We start from the raw sequence: 12,886 nt of genomic DNA, 5'->3' as shown, positions 1-12,886 counted from the left end.
AGAGACTGCTTGGTGTCATGGCAACTTATCAACAAAGCAGGCCAAGCAAACTTTTGAGGAGCAGTGATTGGCCAAGGGCTCTGAGCGAGTAGACCTTGTGAGCCACTGTTAAACAGTAGCCTATAGTGCATTGTTATTTAGAGCTTAGTTATGTTGGAATGGAGTAAAAGAATGAAAGTACTGTGTAGCCCTCTATTGTGAAAATAATAAGGACAATTCAGGAGAAGCTAACGTTACAACTGGATAAGGTAGGATCATCAAGAATCAGAAGTTAGTATTTTGATCTCTATCTACTCTGATCTACCTTTCCGTAACTATGGAAAGCCACTTATTGTGAAAAGCCTGTCTATATATTATAGACAGGCATTAGGTTGAATTACAAGATATCTGTTGAGCACAAGTCAGCTGTGACTAGTCACGGCATCTAATTCACTAATTTTTCAAGCAGCAAAGAGCATATGGGACAGTGGATGACATGCGTGGGAAGGAGCTACAGCGCTGGAGCTCTAGTGGCTCTGCAACAGACCATAGTGAAGAGGACGGATCACTGGGCATTGACTCTGAGGAGGGCTTTGACACAGACTTGGAGCTGGAAGGTAGTGTCAAAGGTTTTGTTGTAGAATTTGGCAACATTATTGATGAGGGCAGGGGTCGAAATAATCAGTGATGAGTGAGATTGAGAAAAAGACAGATCTGCACATCCACATACAGAACCTAATTTATGTTCAGGATTGGATCCATATATTTGCTGTTGAATCTATTGGCTAAAATCCTTTCAATTAACTTTAAAAAAAAATGCTGACAGAAAAGATGCTGAACTTCATGACTGTTCTTGTTTCAATCAGGATAGTAGCTACATATTACCCATGACATATGTAAAAACAATTTGATTTCAATAGCAACCACACACCCTGATGAGTCTAGATTTTTCCAGAGAACTCCTCTACAAAATGGGCTCTAAACTCTCACGTGACACAACCTGATGGACATAGAAACAAGGTCCTAACTGTTTATAACTGTTTTTGATAAGAGCAATTATTCTGATAGAGGCTATTTTATGTCTTCTGTTATTTACTGTGGATTCACAGGGCCCAGAGGTGCAACTATTTGTCCAGGGCTTTGATAGTAATCACAACAGGACCAGATGAGCAAAATCCCACCTGTTGGTCCATCTGTGTTTCTTTTTTCCTACAATGTTGTCCATCTTGTGATTCTTTTATCAGTTAAAAAGAAATATATAATAACGAAAACACACACACACACACACACGCACCGATTATCTTAGGCTTTGTGTTATGTTTCCTTTTAACCACAAAACCATCTGCTCAGGCTAAGGGAAAATGTTCACAGGGGACTTTGCAACACGGTGCCTGGATCTGTCTCCTATGATGTGTGTTTCAGATAAGAAGCCAGAGTACGACCCCACAGGAAGGCAGTGTTACCTAGAGGTGTGTGAGAAGTTTAAGGTGGTGCCGGCCTCCTCCTTCCTGCACCACATGAGAAGCAGTGAGCTATCCCTGGAGCACCGTGGCCTCGGAGCCAAGGTAAACGTTTCACAGACGATGCGAGCAAAAGATAAAACGGTTACTGTAAGTACTGCACCATCTAGAACTGACTTATTAAGCAATACTCAAACTGATGACAAATTCCGAGCCAACATTTTTGTCAAATTTGAAGAAAGAACTTCCTGAATGTGAGATAAGACCAATAATAAAACAAAACAAAAAAGTTAAATACAATGCATTTAAAGGAACAGGCCACCATTTTTCCATACTGAGATATGTTCTTATCTGAGCTTAGACGAGTTGAAACGTACCTGTCTGGTCATGCAAAATGACCAAATATGTTTGGCATTTGGCCTCTCCCAGTATGTTCCTATAGCTCCAAACGGGGTGAGGTTAGAAGCAACCAAGCTCTTCCACGGGCACGCACACAGACCAGACAGGTGCGTATCAACTCGTCTAAGCTCAGGTAAGAACATATCTCAGAATGGAAAATCGGTGGCCTATTCCTTTAACTGAACTAGTTCAGAGCTGGGCTGTACGTTTATCACTGCAAATCAATGCCTTGGCGGTGGTCTTCTTCCAATACTGTTTCAAATATAGTATCACAAACATCCCTGAAATAAAGGGATCAAAAAGTTAAATGACCCATCTGAAATTTGTCACATATTTGAACACAGACTGAGGAGAGTGGATGGTTGACAGGTAGAGTTGAGCTTGGTGACAGAGTGGAGAGAAAGGACGATGTGTCTTTATCCTGCAGACAACCGTAATTGCATATAGTGGCATGTGGCAGTCAACACTCCATGTACCGCTATGTCCAAATTAGAACGCGAGTATGTGGCAATTGCTTTCAAATGCAGCCTACGTGCCTGTCTCTTCACCTTACACACTTCACTGTGAACGCTAGGGCTAATAATGTGTTCATGAAGCATGCTCCATTAGCAAAGGTCAGAGCCAGGTTAAGTTAAAGCTAAATATGCTCAAATGATTCCAATCTAGCCCTGCTGGAGACGGCCTCGCTCTTTGCTCGGTGAATGGCTGATTAATTCCAGTCATACCCCGGTTGTGAAATGCACTCATCATCACCATATTGGAGGAATCAGGAGAATAAGTCCAATAACATTGAAGCGCCGGGAGATAGCCCCGGTCCCAAAGAAATATAGCATGTGTGACGTACAAGACTGTATACATTTGCATGTAAAACTGTCCAGGCCTGTCTACGCCGTTTTCTTCTTGAAGCTAAAACCCCACGCTACAAATAGAAGCAGCGCTGTTACTGTTGTTTTCCTCTGAGAACTCATTAACATTATGTGCTGCATGTAAATTTGTCTTGTTTTCTCAGAAATCATGACACACATTGACAACATATTAAATAGCACTCAATTTGTACATTGATATAATAATAAAACAGAGGCAAGTAGAATAATTTGGTTACACTTTATTTTACACTACCCTTGACACATTGTACCTAGCTAAATTTAGTACAATGTAATGTGCTCTGTAACAATGTGTTACTTGTACCTATGGATTAGATACACAGTGGAATAATATATATTTGTAGTTTGTAGGTACATAATGTAATAAGGCATAACTAACCCTAACCTTAAGGCTCTCATGTTCTATTACATTATCCCAGCTCCCGCAAATGCACACTGTCATTGTGTCCTTGGGCAAGACACTTCACCCACCTTGCCTCCAGTGTCTGTGTACACTGGTGTATGAATGAGAGTGAATGGGTGACTGGTTCCTTACTGTAAAGTGCTTTGGGCCTGATAAAGGTGGAAGAGCTATATATAAGTTGAGTTCATTTGAGTCCATTTACATTATGTACCTACAAAGCACTAATACAAGTTATTCCATGTGTATCTAACCCATAGGTACAAGTTATAACAGATTGTTACAGAGCACGTTACATTGTACTAAATTCAGGTAGGTACAATGTACCAAGGTACTGCAAAATACAGTGATACCAATAATTGGAACGCACGATTTAGTGTAGTGTATTTTTATTATTTATATTGACATATACGTAGATTGACCAACAACAAACATTTGCTCACACACGACCGTCGATATGAGGCCATTGAAAAAGAAGATTTCAAAGCGACACTGACGATGATTCCCAACTGGTGGGTCGGGACCCATTAGTGGGTCGTGAGCCTATTCCAGGGAACAAATTTTCATGTTTTCCATTTAAAACTGCACGGAAACACTTCCGGAGTCTGTTCAAATGAATGTTATTAAGTGGTTTTGATCATTTCAGTCTTAAAGGCACAGCCGCTGCCTGTTACAATACAATATTTTATACGACATATGACAAATTACATTTTCATTTGGGACGCAGCTTGTCATCCTGAAGCCATACCCCTTGAGAACCACAGAAGATCTACAACAAATCAAATCAAAATTTATTTATAAAGTGCTATATACCGAAAGGTATCACAAAGTGCTTTTCAGATTACAGGCCTGGCCGTCCCATGTGATGGAGATGTTTGTATTGAGAGGAACTGTGGCCAAAGCAAGGTCCACGATCTGAATCCGCTGTGCACAATCATTATGCATTAACTATTTTCCCTCACACAAAATGGGAAGGAAAACAGAGTTAGAAATGATTGTGGAGAAAAAAAACTCACTTGTGTAATAATTGTGCATGCATTGAAATGGTAAATCAGTATAACATTTGCTGAACTTTATTCACTGTGAAAAAGCGGGTATTCTCTTCTGTGCATTTTCAGGAAAAGCTTTTAGCTAAATACCTTTTCATTTTCAAGGTCAGCTGCTGTAATCTACAAAGAAGAGAAAGTAAATCTATTCCTGAACAAGTCTTCAGACTTGGCTGCCATTATAATACAGAATTAAAATAGTTTTTTATCGATGTCCTCCGCTGCCTATCATGGTGATGTAACTAAGTGCAGTGGTAAAGGTTACTCATTATATATCCGACTGTTTGCCTGAAACGCTTTATTCAAATACATAAACAACTGAGTGACTCTTCCAAACTGTAAGTTGAGAAAAAAGGTTACTCATGTTTACGAAAATTATGCAAAAACAAAAACAAGCAATCTTACAGTCTATAATGTAAAACAATGGTCAATCAGAAATACAAACAATCAAACTGGTCAAACAGACTTCATAAAGCTACAAGTTCCTACAAGACCTCTTTTGGCCACATGTGCTGCTCTGTTATTGCTAAAGACTGGAATTACACCCAAAATACTCTTTATACTTTTAATGACTCATGTTTGACTAATGAATGATTTTAATTCCCTGTTTGTAACTGACTACTACTATTTGTTGTAATTTCTTGTTTTGTTATCCCCTCCCTGTCCCTTTAAGTGCACTTTAACCACTTCCAGGCCAACTTTTGTAAATAATATTTTTAGTTGATAAAAGAAAGGATATAATAAGCTTATCTCAAAATTTCAAAGAGAGTTAATGAGGATGAGAACATCCCAGTTGAATGAGCAGAAGATCGATAAACTAAGAAGTTTGGCTTTATTTCCATCATGGCATTACAACCCGGCTCAGCAAGATTAAAAGTTGTTACAAAAAGATATGAAAATGGATAAATAAAGTTGTAATTTAATACAGGGAATGTAAAGGGTACATTTAACAAAGTAGAACCAAAAATAATCAAACAAAGGGTATTTACAATGTTTACAAAACAAAATCAAAGTAAACAAAAGTAAAGAAGACAAAATTAGGCCAAACAAATAGCAAACAAAGTCATGACTCAACAACACCAGTGTATCTGGAGCGCACGTCACTACAAAGTGAACGTCCCAATAAAGAGACACAACTGAGCCAACAAAACGAGTGTCCCTGGACACACAAAGCCATTAACTGACACAAAGGCAGTACGTCTTTGTGGTGTACTGGCCACAAAGACCAGCAGCCCAGAATGTTCGGAGGTGTGGCGTTTTAAAGGCGTGGCTGCAACAGGTGGTTGATTAGGGACCAGGTGTTCAGATGCTGCACCAATCAGGACCAGGGACGAGCAGCCAATCAGAGCAGTGGTGGAAACCAGTCCGCCAATCACAGGCCAGAGCTCACACAGCCAGATATCCATGGAGGGAAAGACAGCATTAACCACACACAAAACTAATACAAAATGTATGGAAACTGGAGGCCCAGGGCCGTACCAAAGGTGCGCTGCTGTTCACCCTTCTTAAAAAAGGTTCTCAAAAATGCGTATGGCATGAAAAGCTGAAGAGGGGTAAAGACTTGCTAAAACGGTTATATTGTTTGTAGTCGTCCAAAACACCCAAGGCATACAATAGCAAGTCCTTTGTTGTTGGTGTATTGACACTCAACATGTTTATATGTCTATATACTACCTAACACAGGATTTTTTTTTGAAAAAGATAGTAAAATATGGCAGAAAGCAGGGCTGTTTTATTACTATACATATCGCAAAAAGCCACGATACACTGACTGAAATTTACAGCAGGGTAACTTGGTTTTCACACTCTGTAAATGTTAATACTGATTGCTTAAGATTGATTTTATTTTATTGAACACTGTTGAAATGGTTTGACAATTCTAAAATATTGCAGAAAGAATATAACGTGCCCTAAATATCTCATTAGTTTGCTTACTGTTATTAAATGGACCCGCTTGTGTCACATCGGTCTACAAATCCTTTTTTTTGTCTCAAATTATTTCAGTAGTACCTCTTTCTATGCTGCACTTATACATCACCACATTCTCTCTCTTTAAACTGAAACTACACAGAAGAAAATGTGTTCCTGCCAACGAATACAAGAATTTCACTTCTTTTTATTTTATTTTACAGGGCACCAAAGCACTGGAGGTTCCCCTGGTAACCAACACTTCAATCCTGAAGCTGAACCTACGAGATAATTGGATGGAGGGACTAGGCGGAGCTGCAATAGCCCAAATGCTAAAGGAGAATTGTTACATTACAGGTGGGTTTTTAGTGACCATTCAGGCATACACTCATACCCTCTCCTTTTCTCCCCGTGTCACCTTTGTGTTGGAGAAGTGCCGCCTTACTCCCACTCGTGTGCCACTCTCACCCCAATTATACACCACAACACATGATTTAACATCTGGGTTTCTCTCCTGTGAATGTTAGTCACTGGGGTCTGTGAGGAATGATTCGATGCGAGTCATTGTGTCACCAACAACTCACGCCACGTACTGTTTGATTTAAGGCTAATCGAATTTTCATGAATGTTTTAGAAGCTCATTGCCAATTTGTATGTTTCTACATGTGTTCGCTATGAGGCAACACCAGGGCATGTGTATGACAGTCATTACAAAAAGATAACAAAGACAGGGGAGACGTCCGCTAAAAAGGCTATGAATATTAAATGGCGGAGACATTAGTCAAATCGGCCACGTAAAATCAAATTAAACACTGTGAGCAGATTTGCATATACTGTAAAGGACATGATAATATGGGCACAAATTGTAATCATTTATTTGAGGCAATATCAAATGGAACAAATTGAACTATCTTTAAATCCGATAGGTCACCAGTGTTGAGCAAGTTACTTAAAAAGTGTAATATATTCTATTCTAGTGATTACAGCTTTAAAAATGCAATAAGTTTGTATTACATATTACTGTTTCCAAACGTAGCTGAGTTACTCTACTTTGAGTTACTTTTGGCAAAATAGAAAATGAAAAGGTGCAGTCACATGTATGTCACATTGGTCAAGATATTGTCTACAACTAACCAGACATAATTGGAATACTGCCCAATAATGATTGGGGTCAAACTGTACAACAAATTGGCTCTGACAATATCCAATTAGTTGTGTTCTGCTGTGACATAACAAGTTAGTTGATCAATGGGCCTGTAGCTATTGGTCTATGACAAGAACCAGGAAATACGACCATATTAGTCCAGCGCTCCGGTCTCTGCACTGGCTTCCTGTCACTCAGAGAATAGACTTTAAAACAGCTCTGCTTGTCTACAAGTCTTTTCATGGTTTAGCTCCAAAGTACATCTCTGACATGTTAGAGCCGTATGAACCATCTCGGGCCCTGAGAACTTCAGGGAGGGGCCTCCTGGTGGTTCCCAGAGTCAATAATAAACACGGTGAGGCTGCATTTCAGTTTCATGCAGCTAAAATCTGGAACAGTCTTCATGAGGATGTGAGACAGGCCTCAACTCTGACAATGTTCAAATCCAGGCTGAAAACAGTTCTTTTTACCGATGCATATGACTGAAAGTATTTTATCTGCACTCTCGCCTTTTACTGTAATTGATTAATTTTATGTTGATGTTTTTATTGATCCTATTTGTTTTCTTGTATTTATGCAACTGTGAAGCACTTTGAATTGCCTTGTGTATGAATTGTGCTCTACAAATAAACTTGCCTTGCCTATAAAGGCCAAAGTGAGAGTGAGAGAAAGGGACACACACCTTACCAGACCCTGTTCCCTTTGGCAGACGTGGATGTGTCAGACAACAGGCTGGGGGACTTGGGAGCACAGGCCGTGGCCAGTATGTTGAAAGAGAACAACACTCTGGTTCGGCTCAGTGTGTCCAACAATGGCTTCACAGACTCCTCTGCAGAGTTCCTCTCCATGGCTCTGGTCTCCAATGCCAAACTGCAGGATCTGGATCTCAGCCACAACCTCCTGGGAGATACAGCAGGTAGGATCAATGTACATGTGTATGATGTATTTATATGTTTAGTTGGTCAGGGCAATACATGTCAGTGAACACACTTGGGACTCAAACATGTAAACACACCACGCCGGATGGCAGCTGTAGCCATGAAAGAGCCTCATTTGCGTTCAGAAATTTTGTTGTGCAGTTGTTATATTATGACAAAATAAAGAACCTTCACCTTAACCTATTGAGAACTTGCAAATTCCACACTGAAAGGACCACCTGGCTTTGGGATCAAACCCGGAACCTTTTTGCTGTAAGCCAAGAGTATCGTAATTGTAATTTGCAAGAAATCCCAAAAGTTGCATGTCATAAAGATATTAAATTCTTATCAGAAACATTCCTAATCCGGAGGTGAAAGCATGTTGTTCTAATATAATTTGACAAAAAATGGCCAGTAGGTGGAGATGTTTCGCAATACACAGAAAGGCACACTTCAAATGAATGCTTTAATACTATCTTAAAAAGTGTTCCTCAACTGTCAGAGCTACAGAACCTACCTCCAACCATCATGACGGCCACACTATTAGAAATATTATTACTATTAATTTAGAAAGATTGGCAGGCCGCATTAAAAAGATTTAGCATTTGATCCTATATAGTGCTTATTTAGCTTTATAGTGTGATTAAAGTTTTGATCATAATCTATCCAAGCAAATTTTCAACAGTCATTTCAGGCAGAAGCCCACTGACCCACCAGAGAAGGGAACCCTTGCTCTAATGATTATTGTTGGGTCATTTTAGAGTAATAATCAAACATAAAGACATTCTTCATTCATGTCATAATGAGATAGAAGGCACTGGAACATTCAAAGGTCAAGAAGATTTTATGTTAAGAGCGACTTGTGATGCATTACAGTGGGCGACAGGCAACTCATGAGGAATGACCAACTCAAGATTCGCCAAGCATCTGATGGACATAATTGAAAATGAGTATGTGTGAGGAAAAGAGAACAGCATTACCATATGTGCAACATGATTCATCTCCATATAGATGGTGGTGTCTCTGTCAGCATACAAATATCAGGGCACTCTGCTGCTCCACATAGGATCTAAACCAGTGCACCATCTGACTCAGTGGACTCTCAGCATGCCTGTTAGGAGATCTACTTCAGCTGTAATCATGTGATGCTCCTCCAATTGGGTTATACAAGGGAATGTTTTCTCTGGGGGAAACGTTGGTTTGAAGACTAGAAGGTCAGTCACTGAATCATCAAGACACTCTGCACCCCTTTAAACAAATGGTAATGAAACGAAAATAATGGAGTATGTTTTGCTGTTCAATCTCAAATGCTGGCATCACGGAGACTTCCATTGGGCCGTTGAATCAATGTGAGTGGCTATGCAATTGTGACTGGCTGCGTCCGAAACCATCAAATTATATAGCTTATATGTCCTAACCCTATAGCTCCTGATCCTTAACCTTTCATGGGGTCAACAGTTCGATCTCTGCAGTTAGTGAACTTTTGCTTCAGCAGCATTTTGCCCAATTCGACCGTCCTTACCCAGGGGAAGGGGATGTGACATCACAAACAGCTGCTGTTCTTCTTCTTTAAGGTTATTGGCATTCACATACCGCCACCTACTGTATTGCATATGCAAAAACATAGTGTCCAAATAAAGACATTTGAGAAAAAAAAAAAAAGAAGAAAAATCCAGATGAGATGAGCCATCACATTTCCCTTTAGCCTTATTTTATCTCGACAGCTGTTTCATAAAGCTACAGTACGCAAATTAGCCATGCAGCTTAAGTTTCTACTAAATGAAAGCAAATGCACAAAAGCACAAACTGCCTTCATTTAAGCCATTTACTGAGGAGGCTCTTTGAAACAGTGACATGTGACTGTGCTGTGATGAATCAATCATCTATTTTGTCACTTTTATAAAGTGTGGGTGTGCAGAATCTTATTCCATATTTTTTTTAATTAAATGTGCGCCTGTCAATCAACAGAGGTTGAGCATGAATCACTCGAGGGTGGGGCCGAGGGGGTGGGGGGAATGGCGGCGCGGTGGTTTATGGGATGGCATATAGTTCCTAATCACCGGTTAGTTAGCATCAGAGGTCCTTATGCTAAAGTGGCTATGACAGTTAGCATTGAGGCTCCTTTTCCTAACTCCTTCCAACTGGGAGCCCAATTCAGAGGCTTCTAATCATGGTGGACGCTGACGCACATCCGGTTTGGTGTTAGACCTATTACCAATCTGCTAGTATCGGAAGGGGCCAATTGTGTGGTTGGTCGTGGTTTAAAGGTCGTATAGGCACAGAATGGCATGCTTCTGTCTGTGTGCCTCAGGATGACCTAATCTGTTTTAGGGCAACATCTTAGAGAAGGATTGTCTGAGAACACTGGACTGAAAAAACTGAATCTTGCTTGGAACTGCATCCGAGGCAGAGGAGCTGTGATGTTAGCCAGTGGCCTTGCAGTAAGTATGGACATAAAAAAAAAAGGTAGTGGCAACGATTGTGTGCCATGCTTGACATCTTTTTCTCCTGCTTTAAAAGTGAATGAGACAGTTCTAGCCCTTGATAGTATAGCTAAGATCTTCAGTTCTCATTTTCTTCCTATGACAGTTTTTCCCATGTGTGTTTGTTTTTATTAACCACATTCATAGAATCCAGTTTTTCTCTATCCAAAATCTGATGTCTGGTGCTTAGTTTTGACTGGCCTTGTAACTCAGTAATTTGGTGTATTACCCTTCCTCTTATTGCATCTAAAATGACTGAATTTGCCCATTTGTCATGTCAGATTCCACCTTTTTCTCAAGATAATCACTCTTCTGTCCTTTGTCTTTAACCTTTAGAGTTACTTCATCCCTCTTTGAATTTGCAATTACTTTGTCAAGGTGGGTGAAGATGGTCAGTTAAATCCTACTTAACTCTGTGTTCCAGAGCAACATTTTCCTCAGATCAATCGACCTGTCGTTCAACGGCTTTGGGAAAGAGGGAGCTGTTGCATTAGGACAGGCGCTCAAGGACAACAATGTTTTGGAAGAGCTGAACATCAGGTAGGTTTGACACATGGGTCAATCATTTGGCCCAGTAGTCACCTACTTCTTTTTAAGCGATTATTGTCTAATATGTTTTGATAAATCAATCAAAGGCTAAACAATGGTTTTGGTCAGGAAAAGCACAAGCTAGCAGGTTGCAAATCTGTTTATATATGTAGGCCTCTGTGTGTCTTTTTGAGTCATCTTAGCTACTGTAACTAATCTTTCAAGTGTATTTTCAATGATGTATTTGCAATGTTGGATATTTTGTGAGTATAACACTATATGACTTGTTCCATCACACCTCAGTGCCCCTTTTAGTTGAGTTATTGTCTTTTTTCCCCCTTTCCACAGTAACAACCGTATCCCCCCTGAAGGAGCTCTCCGCCTTGCCACGGGCCTCAGAGTAAACAAGACGATCAAATCCCTGAACGTAAGCTGCTCAAAAGAGATTGGTTCTGGCATCGCAAGCAATAGGGAGCGTCAGCGGGGGGAAATAAGATAAAGAAATGGATCAGTGTATTCTGTTTTAAAATCAGCTGCTAGGATTTTCTTTTAAAGGACATTTCTGCCATAAAGACTGTTCAGACAAGTTATTGTTAGTAACTACAAACTCAGTATTGATTTTCACTACTGTGAATTATGGAGTTTGCTAATATTCTGGAGCTGAGGTTGGACAGTTGGAGGCAAAAATGGTAACTTGCAAAAGAAAAAAAAGGCAAACAGGCACTGCAAAGTTGCATAAGCCCAATTTGTATGAACGAACTAATACATGTTTTATTCATACATTTTCTAATCAAATTCAGATGTAAAACCCAGATTGATAACACGTGTATTCAAAGTTCATGTATACAGCCGAAGTCATGCTTTATGGTGACTGAAAACATTTGTTTTTGTTTATACAATCTTTTATTAATGAACTGAGATGCAGCATAAGTAATGCAACAAAAAGTCAGCAGCAAAATAAATGTCAAGCGTTGAAGGTGCAATCCTCCCTTCTTCCTTTCTGCCTTGAGCCAAGCAATGAGACAACATGCAAAACTACAAGCTGAGCAGCTATAAACAAGTTCAAAAGTTTAAATATTGATATTTGTCATGGATTTGGTTCATAAAACACATAAAATGACAAAATAATCCATTAAATAAGAAAATGATCAGATTAGCGAGAATTCAATGTGCATATTAGCTTCATGTTTTCTGACAACTTTAATGCTCAACAAGATATAACATAATGACATATTACAAAATGTTAATTACGTGGTGTCATGTTGTTTTTTAATTGATCAGGTTGGAAAGAACCCTATCCAGAATGCTGGCTGTTCCAGTCTCCTAAAATCAATTCAGGCCAACAAAGATTCAGCCATGGAGATTTTGGACCTTTCTGTAAGTTATAGCCTAGCCTTTCAGTAATACAAGTAGTTTACTTTAATATTCAATACAAATATATATATATATATATATATATATATATATATTTACTCTTTGCCTCTCTTTATTTCCTCCAGGGCATTTTTGTCAACCAGGACTTTGAAGAACTGTTTAAGTCCATGCAAGGCACATTTCCAAATCTTATAGTAAAGCAAGGGAGCACATTTGCAAGATTTTGCAAGTGATGGGCTATAGGCTACACCTTCTAGGCCTAATATTTCTTAACACTTTTTATGAATGCTGGTGAATAAAGCAAGCTTTCGCGCTTTAACTGAATTTTGAGTTTGTTGAAACAAGTAAAAGAGGCTCTGAGTAA

The 12,886-nt window shown here is 39.4% G+C and overlaps 1 protein-coding gene across 1 annotated transcript; it reads left to right on the top strand.

The window, feature by feature from the left end:
- Positions 1–84: 84 nt before the first annotated feature.
- lrrc74b (leucine rich repeat containing 74B) lies at positions 85–12,755 on the top strand (the record flags this gene model as incomplete). Its single annotated transcript, XM_079569376.1, has 10 exons — positions 85–248; positions 449–596; positions 1,402–1,544; positions 6,301–6,433; positions 7,930–8,136; positions 10,469–10,578; positions 11,045–11,160; positions 11,497–11,575; positions 12,430–12,525; positions 12,648–12,755. The coding sequence occupies exons 2-10, from the start codon at positions 476–478 to the stop codon at positions 12,753–12,755; spliced, it is 1,113 nt and encodes a 370-aa protein (XP_079425502.1). The 5' UTR covers positions 85–248; positions 449–475.
- Between the last annotated feature and the right edge of the window lie 131 nt (positions 12,756–12,886).

Source organism: Gobius niger (genome assembly GCF_951799975.1).
Source record: "Gobius niger genome assembly, chromosome: 1".
NCBI classification, from domain to species: domain Eukaryota; kingdom Metazoa; phylum Chordata; class Actinopteri; order Gobiiformes; family Gobiidae; genus Gobius; species Gobius niger.
This window is presented reverse-complemented; position numbering and strand designations above follow the sequence as displayed.